Below are 19,696 nucleotides of genomic sequence, written 5' to 3'. Positions count from 1 at the left end.
GTGAGTATATGACCGCGAGCGACGAACGGATATGATGGATACAGTGGTAGTTCCGTTGATAAACCCCTCAAAATGAAGGGTGCAAATGAAAGTAAGAACGGCCGCATAGCAATTTCATCCACGGAGGAGGGCATGAGAAATCGAATGAATTTGGCGCGTAGCACAAATGGTGGATATGTAGTGATGTAGTGACAAATTTTGAACCATGAAACGGCGAATGGAGAGATAGAAGAGAAAGGTAAAGAGAATCAGAAACGGATGAGTTATGAAACACTGGTAGTACATTAGTAGTACTGTGAGTAGTAGCTGTGAGGCTCTCTTCTTCGGCCACACGGGATGACGACACGAGAGCCACGCTCCGACTGTGTATGCCTGTGCCACACCAGCTGCTTACCTTTGTCATCAAATCTTTGGCTCTTGATTCGAACAGATGCTCCAGCTTTTGCGTGTCTACAATCGCTTCGGGCAACTCATCCCAGATGGTGCGCTGAATAACGGCAGGAATCATATCGTCACGCACCTCCTTCCAGAACAGTTTCACCTAAACGCGAGCAAAGCAAGAGAACGGAAGTTTTCTTAATAGCTGTCCATCCTCTAACGCACTCCTTTTAACGTACAGTCTTTTTGTTTTTCTTAATGGCCGCCGACCCGTCCAAGCTGTTCGGTTGAGGCAGCCCGTTTCCATTCATCATGCTGCCTGATAGCGGTACCAGGTTGGTCGGTGGCGGACGCATCATACTCGGTGGAGGGGGCATACCGTTCATCAGCATACCGCTGGGAGGTGGCGGCGGTGGTACAGCTCCACCGAAGCCCCGCGGAGCCAGCAAATCCTTATCGTCATCCGAGGTGAGATCGGTAAAGTCCAGATCACACAGGCTCAGCTTGCGCGTCATGTTCTTCACAATCTCTTCCCAGTGGAGCTCGTTTTCGGACTTTTTCGGTTCTCCGTTGGCAAGCTTTTTGATGTCATTGTCGACGCTGGGCGATCGAGAGATGTCCTTGTTGCTTTTGCTCTTAGCCAGCCCTTCCTTAGCTTTGGAAATCAGGCCGGACATGTCACCGATTCGATTTTGGGGCTTCTCCTCTTGCGGGCTTAGCGGTAGGCAGCTTAGCTTCTGGGTCAAATCTTTCACTGTATGGTCCTTCTTTAGCTGTAGAATTAGCTTCTTATCTTCGTTATCCGATTCTGCTAAAAAAGGAAGAAAGCGGGAGAGATAAAGAGAGGAACGAATTTGAAATATTTGGCATACTTTTAGCTTGGAGTGAAACTATTAGTATCGTCTACACACAACGCAACGCAATTCTAATGCTGCACAGTCTTATTAGCAGCATTCCATTGAGAACTAGCGCTAATGACAATGGCTTACCTGGAACCGGTGGGAGATCTTGCCCCTTGGGCTCAACGTGGCCTCCATTCAACGAACCATTCGACCGTTCATAGGCCGTGCTCGTGGCAGAACGTCGATGGTAGCTCGTGTCGGAGGAATCCTTACCGTTTGCTAGCTGCTTCCCGTACGCAACCGATAACCCCATCATCTGTGTCTTAATGTTGGGACTTTTGTTTTCGTCGTCCTGTTCCGACAACACGCCGGTGCAGGTGCGTGTACTTCTAACACTATTTCCATTGAGATCTGCCTTATAACGATCAGGGGCGGTGCCGTTGGAGATTGATACAGGCACCATACTAACGCCACCGCTAGTGCCATGCTTCTTGAGCAATAGATTGCGACTATTGCGATACTCAACACTGTCCAGTTGGGATGTAGCGTTGGCTGCACCGTGCCCATTAGCATGCCCGGTGCCGTTCGTGTGTTCTATATGATTAGAGGGTTGTTGCTTATGCAAAATCACAGACGAGGTTAGACCGCCGTTGAGACGTAACTGAAGTTTGTCCTCTTCGTGGATGGTTGGCGGTGCTAGCAGCGACGAGCTCGTGAGTGGTCCGGTACCGCCAGACTGTCTGCGATAGTTGCTTGCACCATTTCGATGGCCCGCGTGATATCCTACTCGATCGAACACGACCAGTAGCGTTGCACACAATAACGCATAAACACACGCATACAGACGTAAAAGCAAACAAGCGCATGCGCCAAGAAATACATCAAATAAACGTGTGTTAGTAACAAATGAGCAATGAACAGTTGTCACACAATAAAGAATATTAGAAGCGTAACTCCAATGAAATTAACTTGTTGACAAAGTAAACTTACCATTGGTTGCATTATTTCCATCTTCCCCGGTTGGCACAATGCCGTTCGGGAATTGGCCGAGTTCTTGCTGTTCGCGCATTAAGTTCATTTGCCGCTCGGCTCGTTCGCGACGTCGCCGCAGTCCGGGCGTTACTCCGGTAGTGTCACGGGACGGATCGTGATATCCACTGCCGGGCAGGTGATCACCACTGTGAGCCGAGCTAGAACTGTCCTCATCCTGTTGACGTTGTCCGGGCAGCTGGAGTCCTCCGTACAGCTGTACCGGTACCACTGGTGGAGGCAATGGGGGCGGCGGTGGTGGTGGAGGTCCACTGGGCGGTGCCGAGTACATGGTGTACGCTGGCATCGGTGGAGGTGGTGGAGGAGGTGGTGGAGCAACTGAAGGCGGTTGGGGTGGAGCCGTTCCCGTGCTATGTCGACGCGATTTCCGTCGATCGGTCGTATCGTTGCCAGTGGAACGGTATCGAAGCGTTTTGCGCACAGTGTTGTCTGGTATGCGTATACCGTCGCACTCACCGTCCTCGAATCTCAGAACGCTCTCGTACAGCTGCAGCTGATCGAGCAAATCGAGATCAGTGCCTGGGCGGGACATGTATCGCTGGATGATGCCCTCCATGCCCTGCTGCTCCAGGAAGTCACTCTCGTCGTAGAAACTGTCCTGATCGCTCAAGCCCGACAGAGTTTTGTTGATCAGTGATGTAGCGTAGATCAACAGTTCGGTATCAGCGTTTTCGTAGTCTTTAAGAAGCCTGCAAATTGAGGGTGAAAAGAAGCAATTATTAATGGTCGAAAATCTCCTAAGCCACAGAGAAAAGGAAGTTCGCCGATGTTAGCGATATCCTATGTATTCTGGCTGAGTGAATAGCCTTACCGCATGATGTTGTTCCACGGAACAACGCCGCGGGCCGTATCCATGAATCGGATGGCGCTTACGAGCAGGTAGCAGTTGCCCTCACAGTACTCGACAAAGACTAGCAACAGCTTGAGCGCTGTCTTCACCACCAACCGATAGCGTGACGCGATCAGCGAGTACAGCCACTGGATGGTCGGCGAATGTTTCATCACACCGTTCATACCGTCCACGTAGAGCATCACCTGTCCGAGTGCTCGCAGAATGTAGTTCTGATAGTTCTGATCCGCTTCGCTGCCTATCTGCACCAGACAGTTGAGACCCCCGTGGGCAACAAATCCGTGCACCAGGTCTTTGTCCTCTTGGAAGATTTGCTTCAACGAAAATAGCACCCGTCGCAGTTCGCGGCCTTCGGAGGAAAGAAGTTTTTCTGAAATTGAGAGCATAGAAAGGAAGCATATAATCAGATGGTCATGCTTTTACAGTTTGCATTATGTTTACTTATATTTTTTATGCTTAAAATCTGTACATAAGCTCTGTACAGCATTCATTGTAGCATAATCAAACTATAAATCATATACTTGGCAGGCCGGTGTAGAAAACGGAAATCAATAGATCTTATATCGTGGCATACTGTCCATGAACGCAAGCAAAACAGTATCAAACGTGACCGATCGAGACCGCTTTGCGCATAGGCCAAGTGAAGATATCAATCATCCGCACCGGTGTCGTTGGCGACAGCCGCCGTTCCATGCAGAACTGGTTGGTCCGAAAACCGGCCAGTGACGCCCGGAAAGCTAAATGCGGATGGCGCCAGGCACGTGGTTAGGAAGAGAAAGGATTGCTTTGGGCAGTGGCAAAATTTGCTAAGCGCTCACTATTTTGTTTGCTGACGGAAAAGTGCTTGCACACCACGGCTCTGTTGTGCTAAAGCGAAATCCGGAAAAGTGCTAAAGCGACCAACGTGAAGAGAAGGATGTACGCCAAAGACCGATAAAGGTGGCATCTTGTTTTCATACCGAAAGCATTCGCATTGGCGCTAGGCATCTCCCGTAGCAGGAAAGTCAAATTGACTCTTGTACAGACAAAACGCTAAAAAGACGACATGGGACGGTGCTATCACTGCCACTACCACAGCCACATGCATCCAGCAAAAGGAACTACCAACCAGGGAGCGATGTGCTATGCCCGCGGGCGGTTCGTTGTTGAAGAAAGCATAAACACATTTATGCTCTTGATTGAAAGGGCATTTACGATGTGCACAAAAGGGGGGTGGGCAGGGCACAGCACGGTGTACGTAGACGCACAATGTCTTCGGCTATTGTGTGCCTGTCGCGGCGTGTGCGTCATGAATAGCAGCGAGATCGCGGTAGTTTTATTTTATGCAACACACCATCATGCCAACGCAAAGTGAAGCTTTGCGTACGCATCAATCCATTTTGATTCATTATTAAATTATACACGTTATTAGATAAGAGAAAATTGGACAGTCGTCGTTATCGAGCCACACTCGCACCAGAACCGCCGTAGTTTCAACACCGTCACGGCATAATGCTGTTATGCGATATGTGAATTTGCCATGCGAAGCAAGAAGCATCATGCAGAAGCGATTTATTTCCCGATAGAAACCCTGGGACAATGCGAAACGCACTGCCCAGCGAGTTCCAGACAGAGTTCCATAGAAGCAGGGCAGTCCATAAAAAATAGGAAGCATTTCACAGTCCGCCGGGGTCGCAGTAATTTTCGTCAAAGCCAAGTTAATAAGCTCATTAGCATCGTTAAAGTCGGCTTGCCATCAAGTTGTAACGTTCGCAGTTTCATCGATCTTCTTTAGTTAATAAAACAAACATAAACTTTAAACGAGTCGTTCTAAATTGGACTCCGTTTATGGCAGCATTCGTGTTATGATGTTCTTTTAATTACCGAATCGTCTGGACTATGTTTGACCGTTTACTATTGCAGCGAGCCGAGGTTCCGTTTCCCACACTACCAAGTATTGCATTACGAACAATAAGCTCTCTTCAAAGAACTTGCTTGGCTCGAGCAAGCTAGCTAGTTAGTTAGTTGTGGCTAGTTTTCGTAAAACAACCGAAACCGAAAGCTACAAACTTTTTCCATCTCCCACCACTGTGATAAAACAAGGGCAAAAAAGGGTCGAACCTGGTTCGTTAGACCTTGATCGTGAACTTAACAACCGTACATCAAATTCATCGTCGGCATCAATCGGACTGTAAACTGTAAAGCCTATCTAAAGCTATGCATGGAGCGAAAATAAACCACCGAATGTCAGATTCGATTTGGATGCTTGCCCCAGTGGACGGCAGAGTTGGCACAGTAAATCACAACACACACATACCCACACCCTCAAACACCGACCCAGTGGTACTAATCGACAATGACCTCATGGAAGAAAGCGGAAAACCATGTATCACCAATCACGGCTGATGGTGCGCGTGTAGTGCCCGACGGTGATGCCACTAGCCGTAGCGCTCCGAAAAGTGTTTCGAAGATGCGGACAAGGTAAATCGGGGGGCGAACAACACTCACGCCCCTGATGCAGATTAGATCAGAAAAAGGGAATTTAACCCCTACACCAAGTGTGACAAGCAAACCCCTCTCTTGGTATGTTTTTGATATTTGTTTTATGAACACGGTACACGGCGGGTGTGATGGTGTGTGGTGTGGCGATGTTGCTAAAAGCTATAAACTTTTATGGCATCTTCTTCAGAAGTTTTGTAAGATGGGTTTTTGGGGCTCTTCCGGCTGCTTGTGCACTGTTGTGCACTGTGGCTTCTTTTCAAAACATTACAGGACCGGGTTCGTTCACCCGTTCCCTCGCTGGTGTGTGTGTGTGTGTGTGTGTGTGTTTATGGTTTGTGTGGTGATCTGTGGTTTCAATATCATTTATTGAGCTTTTGGGCGATGTTCAGGTCTTTCCGTTTTCGCTTTCCATTTCCTTCGGCTTTCGAGAGAGTTTCCGGCCAGACGAGCATTTTGCATCTTTCTGCCGAGAGTGACCGTAACCTTAGCAATGCCATGGTAACCGATTCGCACATAAAACCACCAGCAAAATGACGACGACAAGTCTTACAAAGTCTAACCTCTGTCGTCATGTGTTAGCATGTGGTGCGCTTCCACCACACCATACGGAACAAAGGAGCATCCGGTACATACTGGTTGATGTTGATTTTGGCGACCATCGGTGCGATGGGCTCATAAATGAAGAATAATCGAAAAAGGTAGGGTAGTCTGTACTGAGGATTCAAGGTGTTGGTGGCAGAAAAGCACCGTCAGCTGCTTTTAGCAAATTAGCTGCACAAGGTAAGTTTGAATAATATTATGAATCGTTGGGTTTTTTATTGTACAGAATATTACAAAAAACCACAAATATTAATAAAAGATAACTTAAGTGCGCCTCCATGTTTAAGCACAGAGGACTCACAAATGATATATTTACAGGATTATATTCCAGTTACTTTTCAAGGCATGCTTCGGGTCGGCACAGAGAACAACAGACTCACTGCACACTTGGTACAACGTTCCCATCCCGTTGCTGAGGATATTTTTTCTCTACCCCTCCATTGAAGTTCGAGCATAAACTTTAGCATTACACACCTCGCGTGCATGTGTGTGTGTGTGTGTGTGTGTGGGGACACTCATAAATAAACAACGGAATCACACAGCCGTTGACACACATTTCATCTTTTACCGTCTTAGAATCTGCCATTATTTGCCGGCCTTTTTGCCATTCCCGAAGGTTGTGAAATCGCTGCACCGTGCCTGGGACCTGTGAATCCGTGTTGCTGTATGTATGTGTGTTTGTATGTGTGTGTGACGCAAATACACGATTACAGCGTCTTTTTTTTAGTTGGCTCTTTCGTTCAGCCAGATTGGACGAAGAAATCGTGACAACGCTCGAAAGGGTATGAATGAATTATCTAGAGAAATTACAACCTTGACCGTTATTCTGTATGTTTCTGTCAGTTCACGTTTCTTGGGCGTTTCTTTATGAGATTTTAAATGCAGTATAGGTATTTGCGTTGTTGAGGTTAAAAAAAAATACATCATTGTCTTAAAATGTCTGAAAGCTTTTAAAAGTATAATATAACACAAATTAAATTTGTGAAAAATTGTGAATGGAGCATAACAATCGACAAATATTGTATTCACTTCGTGTAAATTGTTAACTAGTTATAGTTTTGGTTTAGTTTTTTTCTCATCGTTAACTTAACAATCCGTATTAGCAAGTCTTAGGGATAGTTGTTTACATTTTACGCCAAACGTCTGCTGAGCGCATTCCTGTCTACTTCACCAATATCCCATTCAGTACGGATACTGTTCCTAGTGTGATAATCGATTTTTATGCCTCGACTCAAATGATCCACCTCCGGCGTTTTTGATTAGTTTGGTGCTACACAAGGATCATCAGGAAGGAGAGCAGACCCCAGAGTACGGCAGCAGCAGCAGCAGCAGCAGTCAACGAATCGATATTAATCTTGAACGAGTGTGTATCTAATATCCTGCTCAGATTTCTGCGGTTCTGTGCCGTTTTGTTGGTTAGGATGGTCCATCCCCGTGTGTTACCCCTGGTTGTTAAATAATCGACCGAAATTCCATTCCATACACTCACGCACAGAAATTCCTACACGTCAAGAAAGACCTCGCCAGAGGCGCTTCAACAACACCAGCTCCCATGAGGGTGAAGGTGGTGCAGAGCAAGTGGCATCACCGAATGACTTATGCGAGTTGTGCCTCCATCTTGTGCATAGAATCTTGAACGTCGTGGCGCTGAACCGTCAATTACGCCCGAATTTGTTCACAATGTTCGCAAACAGCTCGCACATGTGAGTCCGAAGCGCAAGCGAAGGGCCCGATGTGGCAGCCCACATCGTTGTCTCAGGGGTCATACCATAAACAAGAGCCAAAGCATAAACGAGCTCAGAATATTGAACATTTCGTTTCGCATTTGTAATTTTGCACACAAACACACACACACACGCACTCGCAAACATGATCATATCTGGGTGGCGTGCACCAAGCAATGTCGTATTTTCCGATAGCTGGTGTTGTGTCACCAATTCGAAATTTTTCGGCACCGACGAAACTATTCACAGCGACGTGTCGAGGGTCTGGAGACGGAAGCGGACCACTGCTTGAAGGAAATTGGGAAGATTTCGCTCCTTCCTTCGTACATTGACCCTCTCTTTTGCCAGCCCTTGGGCTGCGTATAAGCGTATTATGTAAATCATAAGAATCGCAAACGAATTCGCCCGGCGTATAGGGACAGCATTGGGATTGCTGCACCATAAATACACTTTCCTTATGTGGGTTGGTGTAGGTTGCGATGGAGATTCTGGCTCTTTGTAGTCCTTTTTTGTGGCTAGCACACAATGTATGGTTATTGAAATTTCTTAACTCATACTTTATGATCTATACGTTACACATCCAAACGAGTATTAGCTAAGCAGAGTTGAGGCACTTCCCCAAAGTGTACTAACAAATGTAATGCCTTCAACCCAAAATCTTTAAGAATCTTTCAGCTAAAGAGTCGCACAAACTGGAGCATTTTCATCATAATTTCAGGATTATTATTCATCCAGCTTATGAAGCTAATAGGTAATCCAGAGTTTCATTGGAAATTCGCCCTGCAAAGTACCACCTATCGCTAACCGTCATGATCGTCACGTAAAATTCAATCAATCGCCCTCACAAACGGAGGCGATAAAATAAATTGAGCTTCAATGGGCAGTGTCTGAGCAGACTAAAAGCCTTTCGAAATTCGCGTCAGGCTGTCTCTAGGTCTAGGCGTACAATAAAGCGGTTTAGCGGAGCGGTAATTTCGTTGTTTTCATCCGCCCGCCCAGAGGTTACGGACGTCCCGAGACACTCTCGTTTGCAGTCTGCAGTTGTGGGGCGTACAATGCCGATGTGGCGTGAATGTTAAAATGAGCACACACACACAGACATAAAAAACTATATGAGTGAGAATCATTTTAGGTAATCCCTCCTAATTTAAGTGATAAAATTTCACCTTTCTAGACTGCACAGCAGAGGGTTTGGGTCGACCAAAAAAAAAAGGCGCCTCAATCACACGGAAGACGGTCGCGGGCAAAATGGGCGGCAATCTCTCACCCAAACGCGACCAACGGCGGCCGCGACTCAGTGGCCGACCGCGGACCACTTCCTTAGAAGCGAATCATTATTGACAACGGCCAAAATGAAGGGCAAAACTTTCACGCCTACCAGAGAGCTCGGCTCGGTACTCCGGTGTCCGGATCGTCGTAAAGGTAAATCGATTTGAAAATGTCCAAGTTCAGTGCTGACCTTTCGTTACGGTACTATCGTGTTAAAACGAGGTGAACGTACGGATTTAAAACGGATCATAAAACATTCAAACGATCCTACAGCTGCTCAGGATCGTTGCATACATACACACTGAAACTCACTTTCAGTGTTTTAGCGCGATAGAATGGAATAAAATGCCAAACTTTAAGTGAAAGTTATGGCACTTTGTACGTGGTGATTTTAGAACTTAAATACACTACTATTGTACTTCATTTTACAACATTGAATGTAGTTTAATTTTAAGAATAATCAAATTGTAATTGAAACACAACGAAAGTTTGATTGAAAACAGGTCTTAGTATCCGCGCAAGCCGAAAGCGAAAATCGTCCACGCGATGATCAATGAAAGCGTCTCGAACGGTTTCAGGGTGGGTGCATTTGGGTGCCGCCAGATAGACATCAAGTTTGACATCAAACTTTTCACCCAGACTGGTTAGTTTGGCCTCTGCAGTGGTCTCACTCTGTACTATGTTTAATTTAGAACGAACGGTGATTTTTAAGTTGAGTGAGTTTGCAAAAATGAACCATATTTTGTAGGCCATCGCTCACCGATTCGAGCAATTTTCTCTTGCACACAGCGCTCCTTTCTACTGCCCATGCGAGAAGCCAGCGGTTATGGTGCACCTTTTCTTTGTTCATGTTTCGCATTGATCAATTTTAAGGTTGGCTATAGTGAAATACTTTCAATTTACACGTTGCTTCGAATGCGATGGACAAATTAGGTCAAGTTCGGTGTTGGTAGTGAAATTAAAACTTTATAACCAGTCGAACCCGTGTGTACCAGTATGTAATGTAAGTTTATAACTTATCAATCCTCTGTAATGTAAAAATGTTTGTTGTTTATTATAGCTTATCATCTGTTAAATAGATACCATGAAAAGGCAAGTTTTGACGACGAAATAAATCATCTGGGTTTAAGTCGGAAAGCACAAAACAAAAAAAAGAACCTTAGGATTGTCCATGTTATCCCCTAATTTACCGAGCACAATGAGCGACAAACGACGACGGTTGGCGAGTAATGTGCTGCTTTGTAACCGTCGTAAAAAGTGACCATTAATTCGGAAATGGTCGCCTTTGCCCAGGATGCAATTTATCACCATAATCATAATGCTGCTACCAGAGCGGTAAAAGGGTGATGAAGTACGGATGTAACGTTTGGTGGACCGGGTTTTTTTTGTGTGTGCACAAAGTTGGGTGTTAATTTTACGAATTATTATCGATAAGCGGGGTTCCTTTGGATTTCGGGCTGCTGGTCATTGCAATGTAATTACTGGTAGTACACTTTGCGCGCTTTTCTTTCACATTCAACAATCTTAATTCCGACGTAGAAATGCGTCTCAGCGGCATGCTTCACATCGATAAAAATCAATCACGAAAGAAAAAGCAAAAGGCTGCTTTTTTGTTTCAAATATGATGTGAAAGATGTGGAACAGCATACGGAGGAGAGCATTGGGCATGATTCGAATACAATACCAGTGCGGATTGTGCTTTTTCTTTGCTTCTTTACATGTCGTTCGGGGTTGAATGTGAAATTTATGTGATTTTATTGCATCTTGATGCTGGCTTGAACTCACAAGCACAATCGACACACATACCCCAATACCGACTGTTCAACGTTTGGTAGTTTCATATTTGCCTCGAAGTAGCCGGAACGCGATGTTCCGGATTGTTATCTTCTTAATAATGGATTCATCGATGGATATTGGATAAGAATGGGATGGTATCAAACCGTGGTAATAAAAAAGGCCATAATATTTTGCTGAGCACCGCATTGTTTACGATGCATTACTGCTGCGATGGTCGTCATTGATTGTGGTATATAGATTCAGGGCGCCAAAAACTGTGCAAAGATAACTTTAATCTAAACGCTAATTCGTTGTTTTACTTTCCGGTTTGTATATAATTTTCATTATGTAAAAATACCCATGAAGTTTGTTCCTTTTTAACAAAAGTTATATTATTATATTAATATTTGTCGCTTGTTGAACATGTCGACCTTGGTTTGTGTGTGACATAGCAGGAAAAAGAAGCAAAAATGTAGCGATTAATAAAAACTTCTAGCAACATGGTCAGTCTATGACGGAAACTAAGCCTAAAGCAGACTAATCCTAGGTATGCACATAGATGGATTGCTTGTACCATAGACCATAAGGTAGTCACATGAATGCCGCTAACTGTCGCATGACGCGAGACCTGAAATTCCAATCCTCTGAACGATACTGCCACTCAGCTAATCAACGGGAACAGCGTCTGTCTTGTTATCCGTAAAGAAAAAAAACCGCGTGAGATAGATAAAGCAAACCCGTGGAGACAAAACTATAGCATGAATAGGCGAAAGAAGTGTGGCACAAGATTTCTAGTCTGCCGGTCGAAACGAAACCGGGCGAAGAAGTTCAAGTTCATTCATTTAAAGGCATTTGGCGCAGTTATGTTTGTCGGTTTGTGTAAAGCGAAATCGAAGCCACCCAAAGCCTTTCACAGCTTCCTCGATTGCAACTACCAGACAAACATCTTCCTCCGTCAGCTTTGCACAACCCCAGTCTTGCCGATCGTTGCAGTAAATGCAGGTAGTCTTGCTTTTTCTTCGTCTCTTTCTTTTTTCTCCCACAGCACACGAGCTGTCAACCAAAATGGTCAACGAGCTCATCAGCACCGTCCTCAGCAGCCTGGCCTCTCTCGTCTAGCGCTTTCGAAAGATGCAGCTACCATAGCAACGGAATGGCAATGCAATAGACGGTTGAGCTCGGGGCTTGCCGGAGCTTGCAATAGTGCGATGAAAAAATGTCATTTGCTCGTGAGGACTAGCGAAGGAAAGCAGGCACTTTCCTGAAGCTTTTTTCCTTCTCTCATGCAATTCATTGGAGAATGTTTCCGGTGAAGCTTTACGGCAGCGGCTCTTTGAATTACAGTGACGATACAGTACAAGTTTATGAAGTTGAAAAAGTTGGCTCTTTTACTAACTTAAAACACATGTTACGATAAGTTTTCATACAAGTTTTGTAAAATCTTATAAGCCTAACAAATGCTTGTAAAAAATTTAAGAACGTATGTAACAAACTTTAAAAGTGTTTGTGTAACAAACTTTAAAAGTGTACCGACACTAAATGGTTGTAGAGAGAAAAAATCTTAACTCCAACCGAGCATCAAGCAAGACAAGAAAAAGGAAAACCCTTGCTCAAAAACACGTGCACACAACACAAACGGACTGCCGTTCAATTGGAGACCACGATCTGGAGAAAACATGAACGAACATAAAAATAAAAATCAAGCAGCAAAACGCGACGTGATTGACTGTGCACGAAGCACCCTTTCGGTATATCGACACACTTAACAAACGCTTGAAGCTGTAGGAAGTAAAGTTATGCTCGGAGCTTTCCAACGTTTTTAGATAGAATGGTTAAAGAGGAATGTTTTCCCGTTAAATTAAGAGTAATGGATTGTTTTAAACAACAAAATGTTGAAGATTGATCTGTGCATGACAAAAGCAAATGAGCTACATTCACCTTGACTGGGTCAGCGCACGGCGAGTGTGTTAGTACTTGCGACATTACCAGAGTAAAATGATCATAAACACAAATTGCTACCCCTTCAGGAGTGCAACGGTTTAAAACTGTTTACCATCACTGACCTTGCTCAAGCCCTTTCTCAACAGCGCATTTGAAAACGGTTTCAAATGGAATGGTTCATCGAGCACTCTGTACAGTGTTTTGCATCCGACAACAAACTTCGGCGGGTAAATATTTGGGTCGTTTCAGTGCTTTGCGTTTCAGTACCGTGTGTACACACAAGCGGAGACGAGACGATGAGCCAATCATCTCGAATGAGTCATTCAAAGACAATAGTACTGCTCAATTATATGTTGTGCGCGGTGTTTAACAATGCTTCACTGTGTGATTAATTTTGACATATGTAAAACCAAATTTACTACACTGTGAAGTGAGTGAATGTATGAAACGATTGTAGCGCAATATAATGAAAATTTATCAATTTTTCTCACTCTCAAAAATGAACCAATTAGCTGTGTCCCAAAGTTTCATCTGCCATCAACCCAAACATGACTTTTACTTGTATGTTAAAACTTTGGCAAACAAACACACGGCAACGGACGACATAATTGCCACCCTGGTTTGCTAATAAATAATCATAGTGTATGGCTGGACCTTCATAATTCCGTTCAACGCGGCACTGAAGCCACTTCCCAAATGAAGCCATCCATCTGTTACGATTGAACCGTGTCCGGCATATCGTATCTAGTCTCTTCCACGGCTCCATAAGCTAACAGACAAAAAAAAGACGAAAAAAAACTGGCCAGGAATTTTCCCTACGCTAGCCAGCTACCGTACAAGCTGCACGGCAAAAGCGAACAGAACGATAGCCGGAGTTTTTGCCATCGATTAGTGAAAGCACGTAACCTCACTTTATTATAAAAACACATGCTCCGGGTAAGGGCTGTTGAAGGGGTGTTAATTCTTTCCCTTGGCACGTTTCTGCTCGCTGATATTCGCTTTCGTGGGGAACGAAGCTTTTTATTTGCAAAGATAATCCGCGTCTCAAAAGTTCCTTTCGCGCTGATTTTGGTACAGGTATATCAGGATCAAAAATCGAACGATGAGATTATTGACCAGAATTAAGAGAATCATGGTGGTAAACATGAGCGACAAAAAACATTAAGCTTCACTAAGCTCCCACAAGAATGTACTCGTAAAAACTATGTCTTGTTACGGGCACTGATTGAATGAGTTGCAGTTTTGTTGATTCATCCCAAAAGCTCAAATCTCATTCTCTTCATCCGAATCTGTACAGCCATTGGGTAAGTTTTATGTCCGTGTTTATTGTGACCCACGTATACGGTCGAATTTGACACAGTCACTATTGATAGTAACACCCAGGACTGCTAACGGCCAGGATTTAACGTCTTTTAAGCTATGGGAATAGCGAAATTCACAGGCTCGTGCAAGAATCTTCCGAAAGCCACGGCACTTCCGTTATTCCCACTGGAGCACTTTTTTCGATTGATATCTTCTTTCGTACCTCACACATTGTGGCGCCACGTTCCATCACGTACTGGCCACTACACAGCTGCCCTGTTACGTTTGTGAATTCTACCCGATCATTACTCGCCTTGAAAGGGCAAATCCCACCAAACTATCATCACTGTTCGTTGCTAATAAAGTACCGTTTAGTACTATCGACCCGATGGCTACAACTAGAATATTCTTACCCACCCGTGCCATCCACGGAAGGAGGCACAGATATTGCGTTGGAAATTCTCAAATTATCGTCCATCGGGCCCCCTCCTCCGGTTGCTTTATTTCTCATCCGCAATCTTCACCCGCAAGTCGATCAACGTATTCAAGAGGCATTATTATCGATTTCGACGCCAGAATACCGAATGAAGCTAATCGGTGACGCTGGACTTTGCAATTTCCTTTTGCCCTGTGGGTACTGGAGCTGCAAAATTCGGCAGCTTCAGCTGGGAGTGGAGCCAAAAGCAAACATGCGGGCAAACCATGCTACCGTTGCCGTTGGATGCACTAGCTCCGAGAGGGAGGCCGAAGATAGGATGACGTGGTGAATATTTGGGGTCGTGTTTGTTTAAGACAAAGCCGTACAGAGGTACAATGGAACTTTGGGAAGGCTATCACACATACATTCGAGAGTTGTATGCGTAGATAAACGAAGCTGCTGCTCACTGACATCATCATTAGCTGTCGCTTTGTACACGGCATCGTGTGTTTGCTCAAATATCTTAGAGGTTACCGCACACATGTGACCCCTACGATGTGGCCAGCATATATTCTCCAAACGAAATTAAATTATGTGGTTTTATTTGGTGTGACTATGACAATAATGTATTTTATAGTCACATGAAAGTAACATTTGTTGCATGATTTTCATGTTTGTATAACATTCAAGCGATTTTATTTATTTGCAGGATTAGACATGAATAGAGAAAATATAGATAACTATATAATGTAAAATAATACACCGCATGTAGTAGAGAAGTGTTGCAGTGTTTTTGTTGTTGTTAAAATGTTGCACAAGCGTTGTATGCAAATTCACACTTGACAAAGAGATTTGAAGTCTAGTTTGCTGAGAAACCTTTGCTATCCTAGTGAATGGCATGAGTACCGAACATTCCTCGACAGCAAATGTTGTAGCGATTGGTTTAAGAAGGATATGGCCACTTCTAGAATCCATCAACACTTATACCCACGACCACCCATGTGACTACGATTGTGCTGTGTTGCGAAACAATTTTATGCAAACACTCTTACAGCAGTTGCAATAGAACCGAAGTTCAACATGATGCGCTTTTAGACACCACAGAAGCAATGAGTCAATAAGGCAGTGAATGAAGCACAGTGTCAGCCCGGCGTAACACTTCATGCGTATTACCATTTTCATAATGATCACTCCATACAACAACCTCATCTTCCGACGGGGCATCACTCGCACCAGCGGCGTAAGTGGTAGCAAAGGGGTGGCAGCAGGAGCATCATCAGCATAATAATGGTTGAAAGACAGGTCAAGCCAGAATCAGCTGCAAACGCACGAGGGTAGGCCTGGATAAGTCCTGCCGTGTTCGGTTCGTTGAATTCGTATGAATTTATGACCGAATGCCAACCGATCGATGGTTATGTTTTCTTTCGATAGCGATAATTGCCTAATTAGCATAACAAAACATCGATTCAGCGGCGAGGAGACACGCGAACGACGAGACGATCACGGCCCATGACACACCATAGTCTGCAGCATCACGACCTCTTTCGCTTCCTCGGTTGTTCCTTTTCCGCGATTCCATCGGGCCTATCGGGAAGCAAATGGTTATGAGCTATCAAAACTGCTGATGCTTGTTGATCATTGATTGCGTTGTGGGCGGTGTGGGCATAGAATAAGCGGCCGATGCTGTTGTACTGTGTTGTGTTATGTTTTTTTTTCTCTCTGTATCTTTCTCTCTTTAACTCCCTCTCTCACTCTCTACCCTCCCAACTATCCATTCGTTCGTAAGATTCGTTCCATACTTTCTTCTCTACGCATGACTTTTCGGTATTGGTGTGTACACAACCTCATCAAACGGTAATTAATGATAGGGCACGATTAGTCTTAACTGTTATTTTACTGGTCAATTTCAGCAGTAAACGTGTCCCTAACAATGTTCTGGTTAACCAGCAAATTTGGATTTTCGCAAATAAACAAGATAAAGAAGTATTCCTGAGCGTTCATGAAAAGACCAGTTCAAAGAAACAAAATGGTTGCTTTAGTTTGGGGGAGGCCAATCGGTACTATACTTCTTGGTTCAATGCTGTCGACGCCCTGTAGGCAAAGCTGTCCACTTTTAACAAGACTGTGGCGTACAAATTAAGTCGAACGTGTAGCACAAATGGGTAGATAATCAATTTTGGAAACCACACACTAAGCACCACTGGCGCTAATAGTGATTTAGAGGTCAGTAGGTACAGCCAAAGCGTGCGCCTGCAAAACCGCCAAAGTGAAATTGGAAATTTATCAGCTTCTACATTCTGCGCCAAACCACTTCATTGCCCCCATCGAGCGAAAAGCGTACTGGGACAAATTGTGGTGGCACAAAAAGCAGACCTGCGTTCATATCCTTCCCAGGACAGAATGGGATGCTTGATAGAACCATTACAGTGCTTTGCAAAGCCCGCTTACGCCCATACGCCGATTTTGATAGGACTACATTTGCTGGGGTAGTTCCATGGTGCAGGATGCTATGGCAAGCGGTTTCAAACCATCCTGGGAACGATCAGCGCCTGCATGGGATGGCCTTTTTGGCAGTTGTTGTTGTTGTTGATGCATTTGCATTCGCATGCAGCAGAATGTGCGAAGCGTTTGGAGTAATGGAATGGAATAAATTTTATTTCTAACCCCGGAGGGAACTGTGCTACTGGAAGCATCGAAACCGAACATGGCCAGAACGTTAGGTAGCTATGGGTATGGTAGCTCGTCTGTGTGTCGAGTGGCAAAAACGTTTTTCGTAAATTGTCGATGGATAAACCTGTTGCGTACCCGATGGTGTAATGAACGTCTGTATTTTACTCCAACTTTCGGTCAAATATTCTCATCTTCAATGCGCAAAACTGGCATTTGCCCACTGTTTCCTTTCATCAAACTGTCCATCAAAACGTATGAGTTTGAAATGTTTATTCAAATCAAAGAACAAATAATCATATTTTATGATCCTTTTTAATGGTGCAGAGAATAAAGGCTTTTGAAGCGACATGCCGTACGGCTAGGATGCTTTTATTACATTATCAACCAACGTGCTTGCCGGGTTGTGACGGACCGTCCGTTCCATTTCATCACTCGGCCATCCCAACGATTGAAGTAACGAATTTAAATTTTATTTACATTTCATTGTCCCTTGGGGAAGGATGCAAAACCATGACTGTGGTTCGAGCCCATATATGTGGAAGAAAGGATAACGAAATAAGGATAAACACAAAAACCCTGGCCAACGTCTGTCGTTTCGGGGGTCTTATGCCCCGGGCCGGTGACGTTCCAATACCAATGGCTTCGATACATCACTTCGATTTTCCGCCAACCGCCCGAGAGTCTTCGGTGCTGCTCACAAACTACTATAACACCAACACAAACAAAAAGCAACAGAAAAGGAAGCATTTCTGCAGCATTATGTTGCGATGAAAAGAAAGCCATTATTCGGTAGGGTTCGATCGAGTTAGCTGCAGGAATTCATCCGGGACACCCAGGTGTGGCGTAGCGAATCCAAAAACTCGAACGTAACGTCCGGAGTTAATTGAGTGAAACATCAAAGAAGGAACAACTAAGTTATGCAGACGATTGACATGGCTACGCCTGGCGTCACAGCCAGTGTGTGCCGATTTCTTTGTCCTTTTTCTTTCCTGGTGTGCTGGTAGCAAAAGGTAGGTAACTTCTGAACAACTAATCCGTGCGGAATTTGACTGTGGAATGCTCTTTGTCTTCAAGGAAATGTTGAGCGTCTTGTTGAGGCAAGGACAGTGGTTCTTTAATTTTTTTAAGGACATATCGTAAAACAACCATCCTTTGTGTCTAACGGAAACCCTACTAACCGGATTGAAGACTACTTCCTCCTGCATGCAGAATGTATTGGTTAAATTTCTCGGATTGTGAAATTAAAAGTATGTTGCTGTTATTGTTGTTCTCGATATGTTATAACAAAAGAAGTACACTTTGTCTACTTCTAATAATCGATCGATATGAGCTTGTAGTACATTTTGAACTGCAACGTTTTTACATTGCGGCGTTGAGAGGTAAAATTAACTTGTTTGGCCGTGCCGTAAACATCTAAACATCCCAATATACCATAAACATTTATGACCTCAAGCACGGAGCACGATTTCCCGAGATCCCATTTTCCCATCGTATCCATCGTCACGATATGTCCAAGACGACAAAGATGTACCGGCCGGCCGAAAGGAATATGATTCTTGTTCGTTTAAAGTGCCTTGCACGCTCTCACGGATGGACCTATGACCGTTTTTAGGAGGGCAACGTGTTTTGTCATTCCCGGTCACCGGAAGACCCGAATGGCTTTCACCCTGTGGTGCACATGAAAAGAACGTGCCCCGGTGTGTAATAATTCTTGCAGACTTACCGATAATGGAGTGAACTCGGACGCTGAGCTGCGTACGGACGACCAGTGAGTTTTTGCGGCTGTGAGTGTACGTAAATGAAAATAAAATCAGATAAAAGAAACTCATAAATACTACAGTTTATTAGCTGTAGGAGCTGGAGGAGCAGTCAGTAAGGGACGGGTTCGTTTCGGGCGGGAAAAGTCAGTCAGCCTGTCAGGGGTTTCTGAATTGTTTACTCAAAGTTTAATTAAAACCATGCAGTAAGATTCTTCTTTTATTAACTTCAGCAAATTCTGTTACATCGGGCACGTTCGTGAACAATGTAACAGCAATTAATGTGTACTGTGCTTACTGTGCCCAGAAAACTATTATCCAATTAGTGTTTCAACCCTGGTTTTTTTTTAAATCCTGACTGCCTTAAAAGAATGGTAAAATAAGTTTCAATCCGATTTGAAAACTCAAAAACTTCAAGAACATTCTCAACTCTTCGCCAAATGATCGTGCAATTTCTTACACAAACTCTAGCAATATCCAGAAAAAAGGAGTGTCTTTTTATTGCCACTTGCGTCATTAGCACACTCTACCAAAACTGCTCTGCATAAACTGATCCGTAAGGTGGTACAAAGTGTCAAAAGAAAATGTGATATTTTTTTTTGAAAAAGCATCCTCCAACAGATCCAACTTTGGTGACA

General features: G+C 44.3%; 2 protein-coding genes across 17 annotated transcripts in view; one reads left to right on the top strand and one right to left on the bottom strand.

The window, feature by feature from the left end:
* Positions 1-2,500, top strand: part of LOC120948467 (band 7 protein AGAP004871) — a 69,904-nt gene extending 67,404 nt beyond the window's left edge. The window contains exon 10 of the transcript XR_007451872.1: positions 2,490-2,500. The gene's annotated coding sequence lies outside the window, so the exon portion shown is untranslated. The remainder of the gene's footprint in view (positions 1-2,489) is intronic.
* LOC120950176 (FH1/FH2 domain-containing protein 3) overlaps positions 1-19,696 on the bottom strand; it is a 181,529-nt gene that overhangs the window by 6,620 nt on the left and 155,213 nt on the right. For 10 of the 16 annotated variants that reach the window (XR_007451869.1, XR_007451871.1, XM_049605489.1 and 7 more), the window contains 6 exons: positions 19,025-19,083; positions 3,082-3,490; positions 2,211-2,959; positions 1,368-2,003; positions 618-1,189; positions 395-541 (listed from right to left, as the gene is read on the bottom strand). Coding sequence is in view for 13 of the 16 variants with exons in the window: in XM_049605480.1 (XP_049461437.1) it covers positions 395-541; positions 618-1,189; positions 1,368-2,003; positions 2,211-2,959; positions 3,082-3,490; positions 19,025-19,083 (2,572 nt within the window). In the remaining 3 variants the exon portion in view is untranslated. Of the gene's footprint in view, positions 1-394; positions 542-617; positions 1,190-1,367; positions 2,004-2,210; positions 2,960-3,081; positions 3,491-19,024; positions 19,084-19,696 lie in introns of those variants that run through there. The other 6 variants (XM_049605487.1, XM_049605488.1, XM_049605481.1 and 3 more) reach the window with 5 other exon arrangements.

This window comes from Anopheles coluzzii, chromosome 2 (genome assembly GCF_943734685.1).
Source record: "Anopheles coluzzii chromosome 2, AcolN3, whole genome shotgun sequence".
Taxonomy (NCBI): domain Eukaryota; kingdom Metazoa; phylum Arthropoda; class Insecta; order Diptera; family Culicidae; genus Anopheles; species Anopheles coluzzii.
This window is presented reverse-complemented; position numbering and strand designations above follow the sequence as displayed.